Below are 18,285 nucleotides of genomic sequence, written 5' to 3'. Positions count from 1 at the left end.
TGGGAAGGAGCAGGGTCAGGAACGATAGCGCACCAAGTGGAAGGCTCGCATAGAGGGACGAAGTTCGCGTGCTGTGCGCGCAGATTGAGGCCACCCACCTATTCGTCGTCATAATCTACAATAGTGATCGTAATCTACTCTGACGTCTGAGCGTTTTTTTTTTACCTTTGTATGGCTATCTTTCCTAGTGTTCTGTAGCCGTTTTGCGTGTCTGCTGCGCTTGTATATGCATATATATATATATATATGTGTGTGCGCGCATCTGCCGGCGTTTCTCACTTTCTCACATGCACACACGCACGCACTCACCACACACAAACACACATATACGACCTCCAACTCTTTTTTCTTTTTTTTTCCGGCTTTCCTTTGTGTCTCGGTGTGCCTGTGCCCTGTGTGTGTGCGTGCTCCTGTATGCGTGTGCGTCGATGTGGCTGAAGCGCCTCTGATGCTCGGTGCTCTTTTTTTTCTTATTGGTTCCTTTGCTCCCGCTTCTCTCTTTTTGTGTCGTGCGGGAGTGCCTTATCTGGTGAATGTGACAGTGTACGCCGTCGTTGCACGACGACTGCGTTTGTTGCTTGCTGCTGCGGAAGGGCGCTGCAGGGGTGGGGCTCGTTGCTGTCGGGTGTCGTCGCTCGTCTTCGTTCTCCGCCCTCTTTGTTCGTTTTTTTTTTCAGCTCGTTTTGTTTCGCTTGTGCGGTTTTGCCTTTTGAGGACGCCTGTGCGGCGGTTGTGCATGCGAACGAGTCTGTCTGCTGCGTATCTGGGTGCGTATGGCACTCTTTGCCTTCGCTGAGGCGCCCGTTTTTCTGTACGTCTGTGCTTCAATCCTGTCAAGCTGACGGCACACCCTTTCTTGCGCCGCATTGCCTACACACGGAAGCTAAGAGAGCGCAGGGGGCCATACAGACACGTCTTTTCCCCTTCTTTCTGGCTTTCACAGTATGCGACTTCCTGCCTCGGCCGCACATCGAGGCGTACGGGTGCTTGTGCGTGTGCCTTGATGACGATACACATACCAACATACACATACACGCACCAAGTGTCCGGTCCGGCTACCCGCGACACTCACGGATGTGTGCACGTAAACAACTTCCCTCTTTTGCGAGATGGTAAGAGGACGAATCGCACTGACATCTCGCCGTCGTGTGCCGCGCTCAAGCACGATCGCCAGAGAGCACGCTTGTTTGAACCGATGGCCTTCTCTGCTGCTCTTCGTTTTACTTTGCGTCCCCACCCCCGCCCCCTGACGACGAGGAGGGGGCACACCTGAGAGAGTGGTATCCGAGGGCCCGGTACACCCACTCTGTAGGGGAGCCAAGCAGCCATCCTATTTCTTCCAACACCTGACCCCTTCTGGTACTGACAGGGTCAAGCACCGACAACGTGGAGAAGTCAGAGCGATGTATCGCGGCTCATGTCGGTGGTCGGGTCCTGGATGGGGCTGCGTCGGAGAGAGCTGCGATAAGAAACACGCTTGCGCCACTCACATGATGGTCAGAGTGCCCACGTAGCTCGAGCGCAGCCCACCCGGTCCTCGCTGCCTGCCGGTGGTGGTGGGGGAGCCTCAGCCACCTCGAGGGAGATGCACCAGGCGGCAACCGGCCGCACTGGGGGCGGCCGTGAGGCCGCCCTGCCCAGCGGGTGGGTGGGTAGGGTGTGGGGCAGAGGCCGTGCTCAAATGAGAGGAACGGCAGTGCTGTGATGCGTGCCTTCGGCGGCTTCGAACCGCGCGGATGGGGCCTGTGATCGGTCGGGGTAGTGTGGAGTGGAGCACATGTTGTATGACAGAGAAATGAACACGCTACAGAGCAGAAAAAAGACCGCACCCTCTGCTGCCTGTGCTTCTGATTGCCGTCTTCCCCTCCCCCGCTGGACTCTGCTCGTCTTGCATCGTGTAGATGGCCGTTCTCTCTCGTCCTCCACCCCATTCTTCCTCGCCTCTTTTTGTTTTTCTCGTTGCATGTCCGCCGATGCGCTCGCTGTCTTCTATTATTATTGATGCATGTCGTGTTGGGTCTACATCACCGCTGCGTTGCTGCGTCGTTTCCTGAGCAAGAGAGAAACAAAGGTGCAATCACACATCTGTGCAGAGTGGCTTGCATGAACCTGCCCTGCCATCTCTCTTACTCAACCGTAGACACTGTGTGCACTCTTATCTTGGTAGACGTCTGTGCGCATCTGCGTGAGGGTAGCAAGGCCTTGGCAGACTAGCGGATTTTAGCCCGCTTTTCTGACATGAAAGGCACCCCCTCTCCGGCATTGGAGTCCTTTTCCGGGGGAGAGGAGGTGTAAGCTCGCCGGGCGCTGTTTAGCTGTAAGCAGTCGAAGGGAGTCGAAGTAGAGTGACGAAAGACGTTTGCAGCACCGCTGGAGAGGTCTTGCTGCAGCCTTCCCTCCCTCCCTCCCTCAGCTCTCTGACCAGCAGCCGAGTACCGCTGTCGTTTTGCCCTTGTTAGCTCCTCACCTTCATCTGCCCCCTTTTCGGTTCGTTTCTCTTTCAGTGTCGTCGTGCACACACACACACACACACACACACACACACACACACACAGCCCCCATGCTGCGCCGCACTTGTGTATCTCGTGGCCATGCCACATCGAACCTTTTCGCCCCTCCTCACTCGGGTCGTTGGTTCAACCCGCCGCACCAATGGACGATGAGCGACACGTTTGTGCCGGCGTTCTTCCTCGGTTTCTCGCCCATGGCCATCTGTGTCTACCTCTACCACGCTGCGTACATGCCGCAGTACTCGCACTACCAGGAGAAGAACTACTACCCGGCCCAAGTGTACACGAAAGAGTTCATTCACAAGTACAACCGCCTGGAGCGCTGGCGTTGGTACTAGGTGCGTGAGAAGAGCATCGGTTGCTTCTGCTTGCGCTTCTCACGTGCACATACACGTATACATATATGCGCATGCATCGCTCGCTTTCATCTCTCTGTGTGTGCTGGGTTACACTCTGTCTTGCATGCTGGTGCCCAGGCGACTGATCTGTGCACGTGTGTGGTCAAGTGGAGGCATACACGACTGCTTGACTCTTCCCTCTCTCTCTCGGTGGGCGAGTGTAGTGGCTGTACCTGCGTATTCCTTCCAACGCGAACAAAAAGAAGACATAGGCGTTGCCAAGACCGGAAGACCCCCTCTCCCCACACAAAAAAAGGGGCCATCACCCGCGAACACAGAGAGAAAGAGAGGTGATACTTGCTCACTCGTGCCAGCCAGCCTCCTTCTCTACCTCGTAGTCTCTCTCCCTCTCCCTTCGCCGCTTCTTCGACAGCTCTTGAGGGAAGGTACGTATGCGGTTGGTGTGGCGGTTGTGTCTGCCCTGCTGTGCGCGTGTGCGCCTCCTTCGTCTCACTCCTCTCTTCTTTCACCACATCTCTGTCGTCTGTGCCCCTTCCCCTTCCCCATCTTATTCCCTACGGGAAAACGCACACACCACAGCAGCAGCAGGTGGTTTCATCCACCCCCACCCCCTCCCTCCTGCTACCCTTCATCGCTGTTTTCCCCGTCGGCTTGCGTGTGTGTGTGCGCGCCATCGACGACGCCAGAGAGTGGGGTGAGTTGCGTGGGCGCCCACCTCTTTCTCTGTTCACGTCACCCTCTTCCTCGCAAATACCCGCTCACGGTACCTTCGGCGCCTGCGCGTTTCCGCAAGGCACCACCTGTCGCTGTGCTTCTTCCGATGGAGCTGCACCTGTGCTTGTATGTGTCTGAGTGTTCGCAGCCATGAGTCTGGATTGCGAAGGAGATGGAGCACTGTGCGTGGAGTGCGGTGAGTTCGACTTCTTGCCGTACGCTTGTCCGTGGTGTTGTGGCACATTTTGCGCGGCGCACGCAACTTGCCACCACATTCCCGCCCACGCCGCGCCCACCGCTCCTGGCGCACCATCTACGCTCCCACTCAACAAAGCAGCGGGCGACGCTGCGATGTCAAGTTCCGCCCCGCTGTGCACGCCTCCGCAAGAGGCGCTGCTAACGCTTACCGAAGCTGGGACGACACTGGCGTCAAGCGCGCCCTCTGCGCTGCATCAGCATCGATGTGTCGTGTGCCAGTCCGTGCTGTGCGCTCTGGCGCCATGCCCTCAGTGCGGGGACTGCTACTGCGCTGCCCACCGCTTTCACGGTCACGAGGACATCGCATCGAAGGCGCGGCAGCAGCGGCGAGCAAATCAGCGCGCCGTCTCCTTCGGACAGCAGGACAGGAACGGCGCGACGACGGTCGATCCTGTTGCTGCGTTGTGCGCCCCGTTCACACCAGCACACCCTCTCGTGCTCGCCCCTGTCGGATACCGTAGCCGCCGGACGGATGTGCTGGCGCTCATCGTCGCACCAGCCACCGCCGCAGTGACGAACCTCATAGGATCTGCGGTGGGTGGTACCGAAGCGCCCACCTATACCATCGGCGTCTGCAGCTTAATTGTGGCGACAGAGATGTCAGTGGGCCAGCTACGCGATCGACTCGTGGGGTTTCTGCGAGATGCATCGGCACCCGCAGCGAAGCAGGATCAGGATAGCGAGGCGGCCGGGTGGATGCTGTCTTGGTGGTCGGAGTGGGTCTCCTCAGCGCACGCGACTTTGTTTAGTGTGGCCCCCGCTGCCACCGCCACTGACAGTGCGGCTGTTGTTGGGTCAACATTGCGCCGCGTGCCAGCGCTGTCGCTGGTGCAGCTCCCGGTTGATGCTATTCTCCGGAAAGCACCGATGACGAATGCGACGGTGCTGCTGAGCCTAACCGACGCCGCCTCGGCAGACCACACGACTTCGGAAGAGAGGGCGGCTCTGCAGCGCCTTATGGTAACAGTCCTGTACGGGAAGGCCACCTGCCTGTCGGCACCTTCCTCCTCGGCTGCTGCTCTGTCAACGTCTGCAAGGACGTCTGCCTACCGCGATGACCGCGTCAAGGCGCTCGCCACGCGTCTCTATCTTCAACATCAGCAGCTGCTCCGCCGTACCGCGGCAGGCGCTCAAGAAACCAGCGTGGGTGCCCCGGATACGGCGGCAGACAAAGCGGAATGGCGCAACTCTCAGCCGTCGGAGGATCGCGCCGGGGCCTCTGCGCCGGATACAGGGATGCTGCCGGAGCCGGCACTCGACGCTGAAGGTGATGCTACTCTGTCTTCTGCTACCGTCATCGATGTGGCTGGCAACGTGACACCGTTGCCGGCCGCGTCTGTGTGGCCGTTTCGACACGCTCCACCGCTGAACAGCTTCGACTTCTTCAACACTAAGCTGAGTCCGTGTGGCGCTTCGGCGATTCGCCCTGCTACCGCCCCGCGCGTTGTCGTGGCGGTCTTCGTCGCGGATGCCGCCATGCCTGTGGCCTTGATGCCAATGTGCATCGCGCTTGGCCGCGACTGGCCGCTCGCCCGTGTGGTGGATCGCCTGCGCGAGGAGGTTGGGGAGCAGCAAATGGCGCAGCACCGTGACGCCAGGGAGGCGCTCAACACCTTCTCTGTGTATCGTCTTGGCAGCGGCAGCGGCGCCGGTTCGGCAGCGGCGGGCACTGAGGGAGGGTTAGCCTGCTTATGGAGCGGCCGCGCGAGAACCCCCACGTCGTCCACTCCGGTGACGCTACAAAACAGGGATGTGCTGCTGCTGTGCCCTGCGGATTTGCCTGGTGCCGAGGCTGCGGTGAAGGACGAGCTGCAGCGACTACGGGGCTTGACGGGGAAGGCGAGGACGGCGCTCAAGGCCGATCAAATGACGAAGTGTGTTGTTATGTGAAGCGCACGCGCACACACACACGTAAGATTGGCGTAGTGGCCGCAGAGCTGATGGCTTGTATGTGCGTGTGGGTGTGCGCTTGTTCTGAGAAGAGGCCAAAAACGCCGTCTTGGCAGGCACAGCGAGCCGGTGCTAATTAAGACAGGAGGCAAAGAGAGCGGCGGAAAAGGCAGGAAAAGCGGAGAGAGACGCTTTCCCAGAGTCGAGTGCGCGCCTGTGCTTGCGTGGTGTGTGAATGGGCGGGTCTTCTCATTTCACAAGGCGCATCGCCAACTCGCCCGCGCGTCGAATTATGGTTCGCACACACCTCCACTCCTTTTCCTTCGTTCTGTCTGCCTGTCTTCTCCCTCCTTATTCCTACTCCTGCTCCTTCTATCGCGCGCATCCTTCGCGCCGCCTGTGTTTCGGTATGCGTGTGTGTGTGCGTGCGTGCGTGTGATCTAGGAGGCCAGCATCGAGCGTTGTTGGCACAAGCGCCCTGATTCATGTCCGAGGCTGTCGTGCGCGCCGAGCGGGAGCTGTGCGCGTACGTGGTGGCACTCCAGAATGTGCTGCAGGCCGCAACTGAGGATGCCATGCCGCAGAGCCTGTGGGACGGCGCCAGAGAGAAAGACGACGAGGTGGGTGAACCTGCTGCCGATGGAAACCATCACGGCGGAATGCCGGACACGTTGATTCAACAGGTAGAGCGTGAAACAGCACTTGAGCGGCGCCGCATTCACGAGCTTGTGCGCCGGCATCTGGCGCCGCAGCGGGCTGCCCTCCGTGCGGCCATTGTACAGCTCGGTGGTGGTCAGGATGCTTCCGGGAACATCATCGATGTTCCGGTAGCGTTGCTCGATCAGGAAATCGCGGCCGCGGCCACCGAAAGCGCGGAGCTGGGCCGGCGCATGGTGGAGCTGTACGACGAGGCGGCGCTGCTCGCCACGCGAATTGAGGCGGAGGTGATGAGCAAGTCGGTGCCACCCCTGTAGAGAATCTCCCTCCCTCCTGTCCGGTGGCGCACGAGGAGAGAGATACATGAGGGCTGGTTCTGCGGCAGCTGAGGTGCCGCGACTCCTCTCGTTCTTTTTTTTTTGGTGCCTGTGAAAGGACGTCGAAAATCTGCTTAGACATTCACATCCACATAAGCAAACCACAAAGAAATGCGGCGTGCTCCCATGCTGTGCCTGTGCCTCTGCACAGCTCTCCGCCCGCTATAATCATAAATGTCTCGCCGCGGGCCACACCTATCCGACTGGAGGATAGGTGGAGAAGGAGGCATCAACTCCCGTCATCAAGGCCGCGTAGTGCAGAGAGGAGAAGAATAGTAAAACAAAGAACCGACGAGTCACAGGTGCGCGAGGCGGCCACCATGATCTGCGTTTGAGTACGCGCTTCTTCATGTCTGTACAAGTAGCGTCCGCACGCCCTCCTCCCACACGGTAGGTCTTGCATTTTGGTGCCGCGCTCCGCCGTTTTTCTCTTGCGCCATGCGACTGCTCGCCCCCTCCCCCTCTTTCTCTCTCTTCTCGTCCTGCCCCTGCCTGCCACCACCGGCGCGCGCGCACACACGCCATCCCGCGACTGTGGGTAGGAGCTGCGAAACTGAAACGGGCATGACTGCATCGCCACCACTACCTCGCACACGCAAGCTAAATAGACACAGCTTGCGGCCCTCAGTTTTTTTCTGTCGGCCTCCTCTCTCGCGCAAGGTCAAGAGTAGTTTGTACGTGCAGGATGCACGCCTGTCGACTACTGCGCCGTGGCCACATGGATGTGGAGCCGTGGATGGGGGTCAGCTGCTACCCCGTAGGACCCTTGCTGGTCGGCGGCGTCCCGACCATTCGCGCCGGCTACGACCACTTTAAGTTTATGCGTCCACAAGCGCCGCTGCGGGCTGTGGGGCTGGACAAGCCTCTGCCACCGGTGCTTTTCAACCGCATGGACCAGATCGTGCTTATCGAAAATGCGCTCGCTCTCCAGCGGACAGAGAATCAGATCTCAGTCACGCTGTCGCAGCTGGCGCTCGGCATTCGCAACGCGGAGAACTTCCTTGAGAAGCATCTCATGAACAAGGAGGTGCGTCCGTCCATCCATACGCTGTGGTTCCACGAGGGTGGTCTGCGCGAGCACCCTCATGTGTTGTCCGGCCTGGCGGCCCACCACTTGGTGCCACTCTTCAGCCTCGTTAGCTACGACGTGGAGCGGGGCAAGATGACGGTCTTCCAGGCGGAGGAGCTATACGAGGAGCTCATGGACTGCTCTGTGGCACAGCCGAAGATTGTGCAGCGCGAGCTGGCGAACCAGATGGTGCGCGTCTACTGCCTGAAGGACGACTATGACAAGGCGATCCGCGTGGTGGATGAGATGTGGGCCAAGCACATCCGGCGCACCTTCGTCACATACGCCCCGCTCTTCCGCATGATCCGCGGGAAGCGGGATGTGGAGCAGCAGATAAAACTGCTGAGTTACATGTACAAAACGGAGGGTGGCAGACTACCCAAATTCCTCTTCATTGACGTGCCGCGGATGCTGTACATGTTTGGTGTGTTTGCCCGCTACAACTGGATCCCGATTAACGTCTGCTTCACCGTTGTGTGCACGGCTCTGACGCTGCAGTACATGAACTACGCGAAGTGGTAGTGTATCTCGTGTGCTTGCGGAGCGGGGGTGGGAATGAGATCTGAACAGGAGCCCCCCTCACCGCAGGCCAGCGCAAGGATGTGTGTGCTTACGCGTAGCGACACTGCGGCTGCACGTTCCAGACACGGCTCACTCGGCTCTGTCCTCCTGGACCTTCTCCACCGGTGGCTGTGATGGATGAGTGGTTGATAGGTTGCCGCTGCTGCTGATGTCTCTCCGTGCAAGTCCCACCTAATGTATACCCACATGAGCACGCAGAAGAAGAGAAACAAAGCAGAGAATAACCGCAACACCGCAGAAAGGTAGATCACGTGAGGAGGGGGCAGGCGGGCAGATGCACTGCTGCGCACCTACGATCAAGCCGTGAACGGATGTACCTCTTGTGTACCCTTGCTTCATTGTTTTTCCCCCTCTCACGGCTCTTGTACACCAGCATTCGTTGCTGACCACCGTTTTACGCAAAGACCCTTTACGCCACACCAGACATTACCGCCGCTGCTTTTGCATGCACCGGGGGCTTTTATCACGGGTGAATGTGTCTGTGTGTCTCCCGTCAGCCAACACCCTCGTCTTCTTCCCCTCTGGCGCCCCATATTTGCCCACATTGGCGAACGTATGCGCATCTAAACACCAGTCACGCTTGCCCCTTCCTTTTATCTTGCCTTCTCTGCCCAGTGCACATTGGTCTTCCCTCGATTGCTCTCGTACGCGGTGTACGCCCTGCACCAACGCACCTTAGCCTACGCGCCTCCTCACCATCTGCAGCCACGCGCCACAGCTCGCAGGAGGCGGCAAAGCACAAACAAAATCGTAGGGGAGGAGGAGCACGAGCACCACACCAGGGGAGGGGGGAGGGAGGGGAGCAAGACAGGCTCGTATTGCGGTGGCGGAGAGAGTCGTCCTCGCAAGTGCCGCCGTGAGTCGCTGCCGTCTGCTCAGTCTGTGCGCGTGAGTGCAAGTAGGCGTACAGCTCTGCGCGCGGCCGACGCTTAACTACTAACAAGGCCCCTTCTGCTTTTCCTTGCTTTTTTCTTGTGTGTGTTTCTCTTACTTCCGCCAACGTGGATAGCAACACGCATTTCTCTCGCAGGAGGTGTTGTTGCGGTTTGCGTCTCTCTCGCCATTCCCCGCTTGCTTATCTTGGCCAGTGTGTGAGCGGCATCTCCGCCGACATTCTTTTTTCTCTCCCTCCATCTAGAATGTGCGCCAGCCATGTCGTCTCGCTCATCACACTATAGCGCAAAGTCGCTCTCCTCCTCAGCGGGGGAGTCGATGGTAACGAGCCACAGTACTGGGTCCTCAAGCCGTCACCGTCGCACCGGCACTGCCTGCATACATGAGCCACGCGCTCCACCCATAAAGATGACGGCGATGGAGCGCCTGCAACACATCCGCAACTCCATTACTCGGCTGAAGTACATTTGTGAACGGCAGTATCACACCGCCGCGCTCGATCAGGCGTCCGAGGCGTCCGTCACGCCGTTCTTTGAGCGGCTCCGCAAGAAGCTGTCGAAGCTCGAGTTCAGCCGTAGCCACATCGGCACCCCAGAGACCGGCGGCCCGCAGCAGCTGAAGTACATGGCGAAAGAATTGAGGCAGCTCATGAGCACTGCGCAGGAGGTGGTGCGCGACACCGCGAACACTTCCGCGACGGCGACATGTGTTTACGAGGGTATGCAGCATCATCACATGCAAGAGGCCATGGCGGAGCTGGAGGAGCTGTCCGCGCTCCTGGCAGAGCGCCCCAACGAGCAGCTGAGTCGCGTGAACGCCGATCTTCTGGCGGACCTCGTTGCTTTCCACATCGACGAGTTCGACGCCTTTATGTCGCTGCGTGTCGAAGCGTTTGCGAGGGAAATGCAGAGCGAAGGCGCCTTCTACACCGGCCCCGTCATGACGGATGCGTCTCAGAAGGCTACGCCAGTCGGTGTTTGCTCGGCGGTGCTGCTAGACGTTGCGGTCGGCGTCCGGCCAGCGCGGTCGGCTCGCATCGTGCTTGAGCATGCACGTCATCAGATCAACAAAGTCGAGAACCGTCTGCACGCTGCGGACATCGCGCTGCAGGAGTGCCAGCGGGCGGGCGAGGTTGCAGCAGATGGCCAGCAAAGGCAGCAGGCGGAGGTGCAGCGTCGCGAGTTCACCATCATGAAGGAGCGGATCAGCCACGCCCTGCGCCAGCTGGATCGCGCTCAGCAAGCATGGCTGGAAGAGGAGCAGAGCATCTTCACTCGTGCCGCCTCCGGTAGCCACGATCTGGCGGCGCTGATGCAGACAAAGCACCTGCGCGAGGCGGAGGTGATCGAGGAGGTGCAGCGGCTGCACGACCAGACGATCCACGCTTGCCTGCCGTTCGCCACTCCGCAGTATCACCGCCGCTACGGTGAGACGTACGGCCAGCCGTGCCACGTCCGCCTCGGCTTCCACTTCCTGCCCGATGCGAACACGGCAGCCGAGATGGCCGCCGCTGCTGGATCGGCCAATGCCGCGGCGCCGTCGTCGCTGATGCTGCGCACCTTCTCCACGGAGTACTTTGCGTTGATGCGCCAGCTGCGCGTCGCTCCTGCCGACTACGACACCTACGACTACCTTGTGCCGAGCAAGGAGCAGTTCTGGGTGAACTTTGCGAGCTTCCCGGAGATGGTGAAAGGGGCCCGCTGCGCCCTTCGCAACGTCGACGCTCGCCTCGACCACTTCCGCGCGCTGGAGGAGCAGAAGGAGGTAGGCGGCTACTTCATCATGAACGGCGGCGAGCGCATTCTGCGTGCGTTGCTCATGCAGCGCTGCAACGTGCCGATCAACATCTACCGCGAGAAGTTCGTCACGCAGGGCCCGCACTTTTCCGCCAAGGCTGTCGTCATTCGCTGCAAGCGGCCAAGCGGGCTGACGGCGCAGAACTACTTCTACTACACAACGCAGGGCGAGGTGATCTTCTCATTCGCGCGCAAGGTGGTGTGGCATCTACCGGTGCCGCTGCTGCTGAGCGCAACGAGTACGCAGAGCGTGTCAGCGGTGGAGCTGCAGCGGCTGCTGACGATCGGCATGCCAGATGGCAACCACGCAGCCCGTGTTGAGGCGCTCCTTCAACACCACCGCCGCAAGCCCTACGGTGATCTGCGGCACTTTATCGACCACATCACGGTTCTTGGCCGCATGTACCGCGAGTACCACCAGAACTCATCTACGTTTCACTTTCTGCCGCTCTACGCGAAGGGCTCGACGTGCCAGCATGACGCGTGGTACGGCATGTTCATGCTGCGACGCCACGTCTTGCCGCACTTGAACAGCTGTGATGCGGCCACGCCGGATCTGGCCCCTGACGCCACTGCGCAGCAGCTGCTAGCGTGGCTGTCACCCGCTCTTCTCGCTGAGCTGGACCGCAAGTTTGACGCGATGATCGCCATCACGCGGCAGCTGTACCTCTTCATCGACGGCGCTGTCGAGCACCAGGGCAACGACGTCCCGGCTTATCAGGAGCTCTTCACCGTCTCGCAGGTGCTCATGGGTGCCTTTGAGGTGTGCCTGAACCGGTACATGCGCGGCTTTGTCTACCGCTTCGCACGTCACCTGCCCGCGGCGCTCTTTCGCCGCATTCTCCACCTGCGCACTCTGCTGCCCCCCGTCGACGCCGAGGACGCCATGCGGCAGGTGCGTCAGTTTGCGGAATTTTGTGGCCGGCACGGCGGCAGCGACCCGCTGGATCAGCTTGCCCGTCTGCTCGTGACGGGCAATATCAACCTCAACCGCGAGGAGGACTTTTACTGCCCGCAGACGTCTGGGTGGGTGGTCATGGCCGAGCACCTGAACTTCTACCGCTTCTTTGAGCAGCTTCGCTGCGTGCACCGTGGCAAGACTATCGCCGACATGCGCTCGAGTGAGGTGCGCAAGTACCCGTGTGAAGCGTACGGCTTTATCTGCATGGTGCAAAGCCCCGACGGCGAGGACTGTGGGGTGCTGAATCACCTGAGTTTGTCGACCATCTCGTCCAACTCACCGGATGCGGCCATGACAGCGCAGCTGCGAGAGATAGTGTGCAAGGCGGTGCCGGGCGTGCGCAGCCGCGCGACGCACAGCACGGTGGTTGATCAGCTTTGTGAGACAGTGCCGGTGTGGATGGAGGGCGAGCTGCTTGGCTACCTCAGCCCGGCGGACGCTGTGGAGGCCGCGGCAAGGCTGCGCCAGCGCAAGGCGCTCACGCTGCGCTCGCAGGTGCACGTGACCGGCATCGTACGCCGAAAGGATGCGTCACCTCTGCACACGCTGGAGGTGGTGTACGTGGCGCCGAAGAACAAGGATCCGGCGGGCCTGTACGTCTTCTTCGACTGCGGACGACTCATGCGCCCAGTGCAGCGGCTCGAGTCGTCGGTGCGCAAGGATGCAACCCATCTCCCTTTCCCGCTCGTGTTCATTGGCACCTGGGAGCAGAGCTGGCTGGATATCGCCGCCGTCCCGAGCGACCCCCTCGACGCCGTCGTGCAGCTGAACCGCAAGTATGAGTACATGGAGCAGAACGGCACCAACCTCATCTCCCTCACCTCGGCGACCATCCCCTTCTTCGAGCACAACTGCTCGCCGCGCAACCTGTTCCAGTGCGGCCTCAGCAAGCAGTCCTCTGGCACACAGCTGCAGGCGCTGGCGTGGCGCAAGGAGGCAAAGCTGTTCCGTACCTATTGCCCGCAGCGCTACATCAGCCGCACCCTCCCCATGGACTACTACGGCCTCGACGACGTGAACCTCGGCGTCAATGCCGTGATTGCCATTCTCGCCTACACCGGCTACGACATGGACGACGCCGTCATCATCAACAGCACCGCTGCCCAGCGCGGTATGCTGACGGCCGGTGTCACGGTCGCCAAGATTGTGACTGCATCCGGCAAGGGCTCTGACAAGGACGACGTCTTCGTGTTCCACAACCTTCTCTCCACGGGCGAGCGATTCACCGCCGAGCTGGAGGCAAACGGGCTACCGCCGAAGCGCGCGAACGCGAGCCTGGACGCGTTCTCCTTCGATCGCGATCACAAGTACCCTGGACTGCGAGACAACAACGACGTGTACTGCTGCGCCAAGCGGGTGGAGCGGGTGGACCCGTTCACGAACAAGTCTGTCTATGAGTACACGCGCCACCACGCCACCAAGTGGCGCCACTTCGACAAGGGCGAGGATGCGTGGGTCCAGCAGGTGATCCCGCTCGTGTACAGCGGGCCAGACCCGACATCGGTGCTCATGATCTTCCGCATCCCGCGCCCGCCGACCGTGGGCGACAAGTTCTCGTCCCGCCACGGCCAGAAGGGTACGCTGCCGCTACACATTCGTTCTCACAACCTACCCTTCGCCACGGCCAGCGGCATAACGCCGGACGTCATCATCAACCCCCACGCCTTCCCGTCGCGCATGACGGTCGGCATGGTGCTGGAGATCATGACCGCCAAGGTCGGTGCCATCGAGGGTCGCTTCATCGATCACAGTGCGTGGTCGACCGTAGACGAGCAGCCGCGAGTGGCGGAGTTGATTGGCGAAGCGCTGGTCAAGGCAGGGTACAACCGCTACGGCCGCGAGCACCTGATCGATGGCATCAGCGGTGAAGAGATGAAGGCGGACGTGTTCATGGGTATCTGCGGGTATCAGCGTCTGCGTCACATGGTTAGTGACAAGTGGCAGGCGCGGGCGCGTACGGACGCGCACACATACCGGGCGGTAACCAAGACGGGGCAGCCGGTGAAGGGCCGCAAGCGCCACGGTGGCGTGCGGGTTGGGGAGATGGAGCGGGACGGCTTGCTATCGCACGGCATTAGTGAAGTTGTTGTCGACCGTCTCCTGCACGTGTCAGACAAGACAAAGGCGTTCATCTGCCCGAGGTGCGGTAGCTTGCTCTCCCTTTACGAGCGCCATGCCACTGAGTACGGTACATGGCGCACCTGTCGCTTCTGCGGCGCCGGCGCGGACGAGAGCACCGACTCGATCGCTATGGTGGAGATTCCACAAGTGCTCCGGCTGTGGGCGGCGGAGCTGACGAGCATTGGCGTCCGCGTCGCGCTCAAGACGTCGGAGCTGTCCGACTTTATATGAGAACGAGCCGCGTAAGTGGAGCGCACTGCTTCTCTCTCACTGCTTTGTGCGTGTGGGGTGTGGGTGTGCCGGCCTTTGATGAGGGCTCGGTGGGCGTCGCGCTCGTCGCTGTGTGTGTGCGCGTGTGTGGTTGTTCGTTTTCTTTTGGCGGGAGTGATAGGGGTGTCTGTCTGCTTGTGCGTGTCTGAGCAGCTTCTCGCCGCCCCTTCTCCTCCCTTTCTCCTCTCTCCTAAAAGGCGCGCCATAACATTTCGAGCTAATCGGCGCCGTTTTTTTTCTGTGATCTTTTTTGACGTCGTCTCTACCCACGTAATCGCGAGCGAACAAGAAAGGGCGAGCATGCAACACGCTCACGCCTCCGAAAGGTGTGGCCCTCGGACGCGTGGGCGAAAGAATCGGTGGTGCTGACGAAGCCGTGGAAAGGCGTGTCACACACCCATCCGTACAACTCCTTGAAGAAGGGTGTTGGGTGGGGTAGGGAGAAAATCTAGCGCCATCTTTATCTGTGTGCCGGCGCCGCACCCACGCACCTTCGCTGCCTTCTCCTCCTATTGACTTCCGAGAGGTGCTCCTGCTGCGCGTGAGGGCTCCTTTTGCTTGCTTCTATTCGCACACACACACGTGTGTCCCTGCTGTCGCTCTCATTTCTCTGCTGAGAGCGAAGGGTGGGCCGGAGGTTCTTCTATTGCTTACCCACCCCCGCCCGCTGCGCATAGGCACCCCAACCACTGTGAAAGCTTCTCTCTCTGTCTGCGATGCTCTTGTTTCCTCAGCCTTCTCAACGTGTGCTCTGCTGTCACCCCTCCCCGTCCTGCTTTCTCTTCATCGTTGATGCCGCTCTCCGTTGCGCATCCTCCCCTCCCCCCCTCACACACACACACACACACACACACACACGTGCGCGTGCATGCACGGCGACTCTCCACTGTATGCGTCCTTCAGCAGTTCTAAAAGTAGCGAAGAGAGAAGGCGGAAAAGAGGGACGAAGAAAAGTGAACGAAAAACACGAACGGAACGTATGCAAGCCTGCGCACAGTTGCGGAGGCATTGACCCACCTACAAACCCACTCCACTAGTGCCACCCTTACCCACACGTGCACATCCACGACACAGACGGGGGATAGACAGCCTGGGTGCAGAGTCGCGGAGCTGACCGCGTGTCCCTGTGCGCCACTTGCTGTGTTTGGTTGCCTTGAACACCCCTCCACTCCCTGCCGCCTAAGAAGCACGGATCTCTTATCATAACCAGCTTTGCTGGCTTATCACACCTGACTTTTTCCCCCCTCCGCCTTCTCCACGTCCTTCCTGTATTGCTGGAAAATCTGCGCTGCCTCTTTCTCCTTTTATCGCTCTTTGTGCGTGGTTCGCCGGTGGCTGTTCGCCGCGCCTGCTACATATACATCGTTTTCTCTCCGCCAGTGAGTGAGTGCGTCGCAGAACATCTCCCTCTCTCTGTTGTTGTTCCGCTGCTCACGCTTGTGTTTCTGGTCCACCTATCTCTGCGCACGTGCCTGTTTTTGTGAGTGTGACAACCACGGGCGAGGCGCATTCAACGCCACCAACACACACGCACAGAGAACGTACAGGCAGGCACAGATTTTCTCTGCTGCTGTTCTCCTCTCTCTGCCGTCTATTCGCTTTGCCGTGCCGCCGCTGTAAGCCAGGGAAGACACTCCCCGACCCGTCCTCACTGCTCCTTCTCTGCAGCCCCCGACCTAATCCCACAGGGACACTCCAGAAGAGGGAGGGGGAGGGGGAGGGGAGGGCGAACGCGTTCTGAGAGTCGCGATCCGCGTTGCATCGTCGCTCCTGTGTACTTCACCGCAGCGTCTGCACAAGATTCTCCAGGGGCAATGCTGAATCGTCGGCGTAATGCTGATCAGCGACATGGCCCCGGCGCTGCGGTTGCTCCGCCACCAGGCGCTGCCGCCGCCGCAGCGGGCAACGCTGTGACCTCGTCGTCAGGCGCTATAAGCTCTGCCTCCGTCAGTGTCTCCGCCGCCGGGCCAAGCAGCCATGCGCACGAGATTCACTCGTCCACAGCTCTGGATGAGGTGATCAACGAGCGAGTGGCTGCGTTCGCACCGTGCAACCTCCCGTCGCTAGTCAACGATGACACCATGGACGAGGCGAGTGGCGGGGTCGGCACATTGGGGGACGTCACGCTGGTGGGGGGGACCACGCGCTACCGGGTGCGCATCACGCAGGCCGTTCTGCTTATGTACCTCCACATCGGCAGCGACCCACCCGGCTTTCCCCGTGTGGAGCCGTGTGCGAAGATGGAGTGCTGGGTCGACCCGATGGTGGCGCACGTCGCCAAGAGCGCCCACCGCAGCGGCCGCGGTAGCGGCGCCGGCGGTGGCAGCGATAGCATCGCCGAGACCCTCGAGCGGCAGTACCGCAGCGTGCTGCGTGACGACGTTGGCGTTATGCGCGTTGTGGAGGCGAGCCTGGAGGTGTCCAAGTCGGCGCTCGCGAAGAGTCGTCGCATGGCCCGCGACGGCCGCATTTTAATTCACTACAACGGCCACGGCATGCCGCGCGCCACGGATCTGGGGGAAGTGTGGGTGTTCGATAAAGAGCGCACGCACTACGTCCCTCTCAACATCACCGAGATGGCGGAGCTGGCCGACACGCCGGCCATCTACGTCTTCGACTGCAACTCCGCCGGATCCTTGCTGCAGAGATGGTGCAGAGACCGGCTGCACGAGAAGCGGCCGCATGACTTATTCGTTTGCGCCTGCAGCCCCGGGGAGACACTGCCACTGAGCCCAGCCCTGCCGGCGGATCTGCTGACGTCGTGCTTGACGACACCGCTGCGGATGGCGCTGGAGTGGTACATTGGCTTCTCCTTCCACGCGATGCTGCTGCCGCACGTGACGGCGGACATGATTCGCAACATGCCTGGCGATTGCAACGACCGCAAGTCCCCGCGCGGCGAGCTTAACTGGATTCTCAACGCCGTGACAGACACGATTGCATGGTGCACCTTGCCACCAGCGCAGTTCCACTACCTGTTTCGCCAAGGGACCTCCATCAAGGGTATTTTCCGCAACTGCATCCTAGCCGACCGGCTGCTGCGCGAGTCCGGCTGCACCCCCATGACATACCCGGCCCTCTCCGAGGAGGCGCACCTGCATCCCATGTGGGAGCTATGGGAGTACACGGTGGACAAGTGCGTGAGCCAGCTGCCGCGCTTGCTGGCCGCCACGGACGAGGCCCCTGCCGCCTATGAGCCGTCGAGTTTCTTCGATGACCAGCTCACGGCCTTTGAGGTGTGGGTGGAGTCGGGTGATATGGCGGAGGTGCCGGAGCAGCTGCCGTGCGTGCTCCTCGCGCTTACCCAGGTGCTCTACCGCGTGCGGGCTTTCACGCTGCTCGCCAAGTACCTCGACTCGGGCCGAACAGCCGGCAAGCGTGCGATCCTGTGCGGCATACTGCCGTACATGAGCAAGCTCGTCACGCAGGCGCCGGAGGTTTTTCTCATTGTGACGGTCTTGTGGATGCAAGTCATCCGCGCCGACCCGGCGGAGGGATGCAACGAGATGCAGAAATGCCAGTGCGAAAAATACTTCACGAGCCTCCTCAAGCTGGAGGAGTCTTCCACGCTGATCGAGTACGTCGAGTACGGTCAGATGGTGAACTACGCACGGGTGGAGTCGCCGCAGATGCCCAGCCCAAGCTTTTCGCCGACGACCGCCACCGCGGCACCGCGGCAGAAGCGCGCCGAGTTCCAGCCCCGCTCGCAGACATGGGCTAGCACGACGAGCCTTGACGGCGCCGCGGAGGCGGGCGAGCAGCCGCTGCAGCCCATGCAACCGATGCGCTCCCCGCTGGCCGAGGCGCCGCCGCCGCCGCCGCCGCCG

At 60.6% G+C, this 18,285-nt stretch overlaps 6 protein-coding genes across 6 annotated transcripts; all 6 read left to right on the top strand.

The window, feature by feature from the left end:
* Positions 1-2,560: 2,560 nt before the first annotated feature.
* On the top strand, positions 2,561-2,848 carry LDBPK_250670 (hypothetical protein, conserved; the record flags this gene model as incomplete). Its single annotated transcript, XM_003861349.1, has 1 exon — positions 2,561-2,848. The coding sequence occupies one exon, from the start codon at positions 2,561-2,563 to the stop codon at positions 2,846-2,848; it is 288 nt and encodes a 95-aa protein (XP_003861397.1).
* An 885-nt stretch (positions 2,849-3,733) lies between these two features.
* On the top strand, positions 3,734-5,731 carry LDBPK_250660 (hypothetical protein, conserved; the record flags this gene model as incomplete). The annotated part of the gene is made up of 1 exon (XM_003861348.1): positions 3,734-5,731. The coding sequence occupies one exon, from the start codon at positions 3,734-3,736 to the stop codon at positions 5,729-5,731; it is 1,998 nt and encodes a 665-aa protein (XP_003861396.1).
* A 485-nt stretch (positions 5,732-6,216) lies between these two features.
* On the top strand, positions 6,217-6,705 carry LDBPK_250650 (hypothetical protein, conserved; the record flags this gene model as incomplete). Its single annotated transcript, XM_003861347.1, has 1 exon — positions 6,217-6,705. One exon carries the CDS (start codon positions 6,217-6,219, stop codon positions 6,703-6,705), a length of 489 nt encoding a protein of 162 aa, XP_003861395.1.
* A 745-nt stretch (positions 6,706-7,450) lies between these two features.
* On the top strand, positions 7,451-8,356 carry LDBPK_250640 (hypothetical protein, conserved; the record flags this gene model as incomplete). The annotated part of the gene is made up of 1 exon (XM_003861346.1): positions 7,451-8,356. The coding sequence occupies one exon, from the start codon at positions 7,451-7,453 to the stop codon at positions 8,354-8,356; it is 906 nt and encodes a 301-aa protein (XP_003861394.1).
* A 1,212-nt stretch (positions 8,357-9,568) lies between these two features.
* LDBPK_250630 (RNA polymerase I second largest subunit, putative) lies at positions 9,569-14,419 on the top strand (the record flags this gene model as incomplete). Its single annotated transcript, XM_003861345.1, has 1 exon — positions 9,569-14,419. One exon carries the CDS (start codon positions 9,569-9,571, stop codon positions 14,417-14,419), a length of 4,851 nt encoding a protein of 1,616 aa, XP_003861393.1.
* Positions 14,420-16,272: 1,853 nt separating this feature from the next.
* On the top strand, positions 16,273-18,285 carry LDBPK_250620 (hypothetical protein, conserved; the record flags this gene model as incomplete). Its single annotated transcript, XM_003861344.1, has 1 exon — positions 16,273-18,285. A coding segment is annotated over one exon (2,013 nt), but the record flags the coding sequence as incomplete, so codon positions are not given.

This window comes from Leishmania donovani, chromosome 25 (genome assembly GCF_000227135.1).
Source record: "Leishmania donovani BPK282A1 complete genome, chromosome 25".
Lineage (NCBI taxonomy): Eukaryota > Euglenozoa > Kinetoplastea > Trypanosomatida > Trypanosomatidae > Leishmania > Leishmania donovani.
Note: the sequence above shows the minus strand (reverse complement) of the source record. Positions and strands in the feature narration are given on the sequence as shown.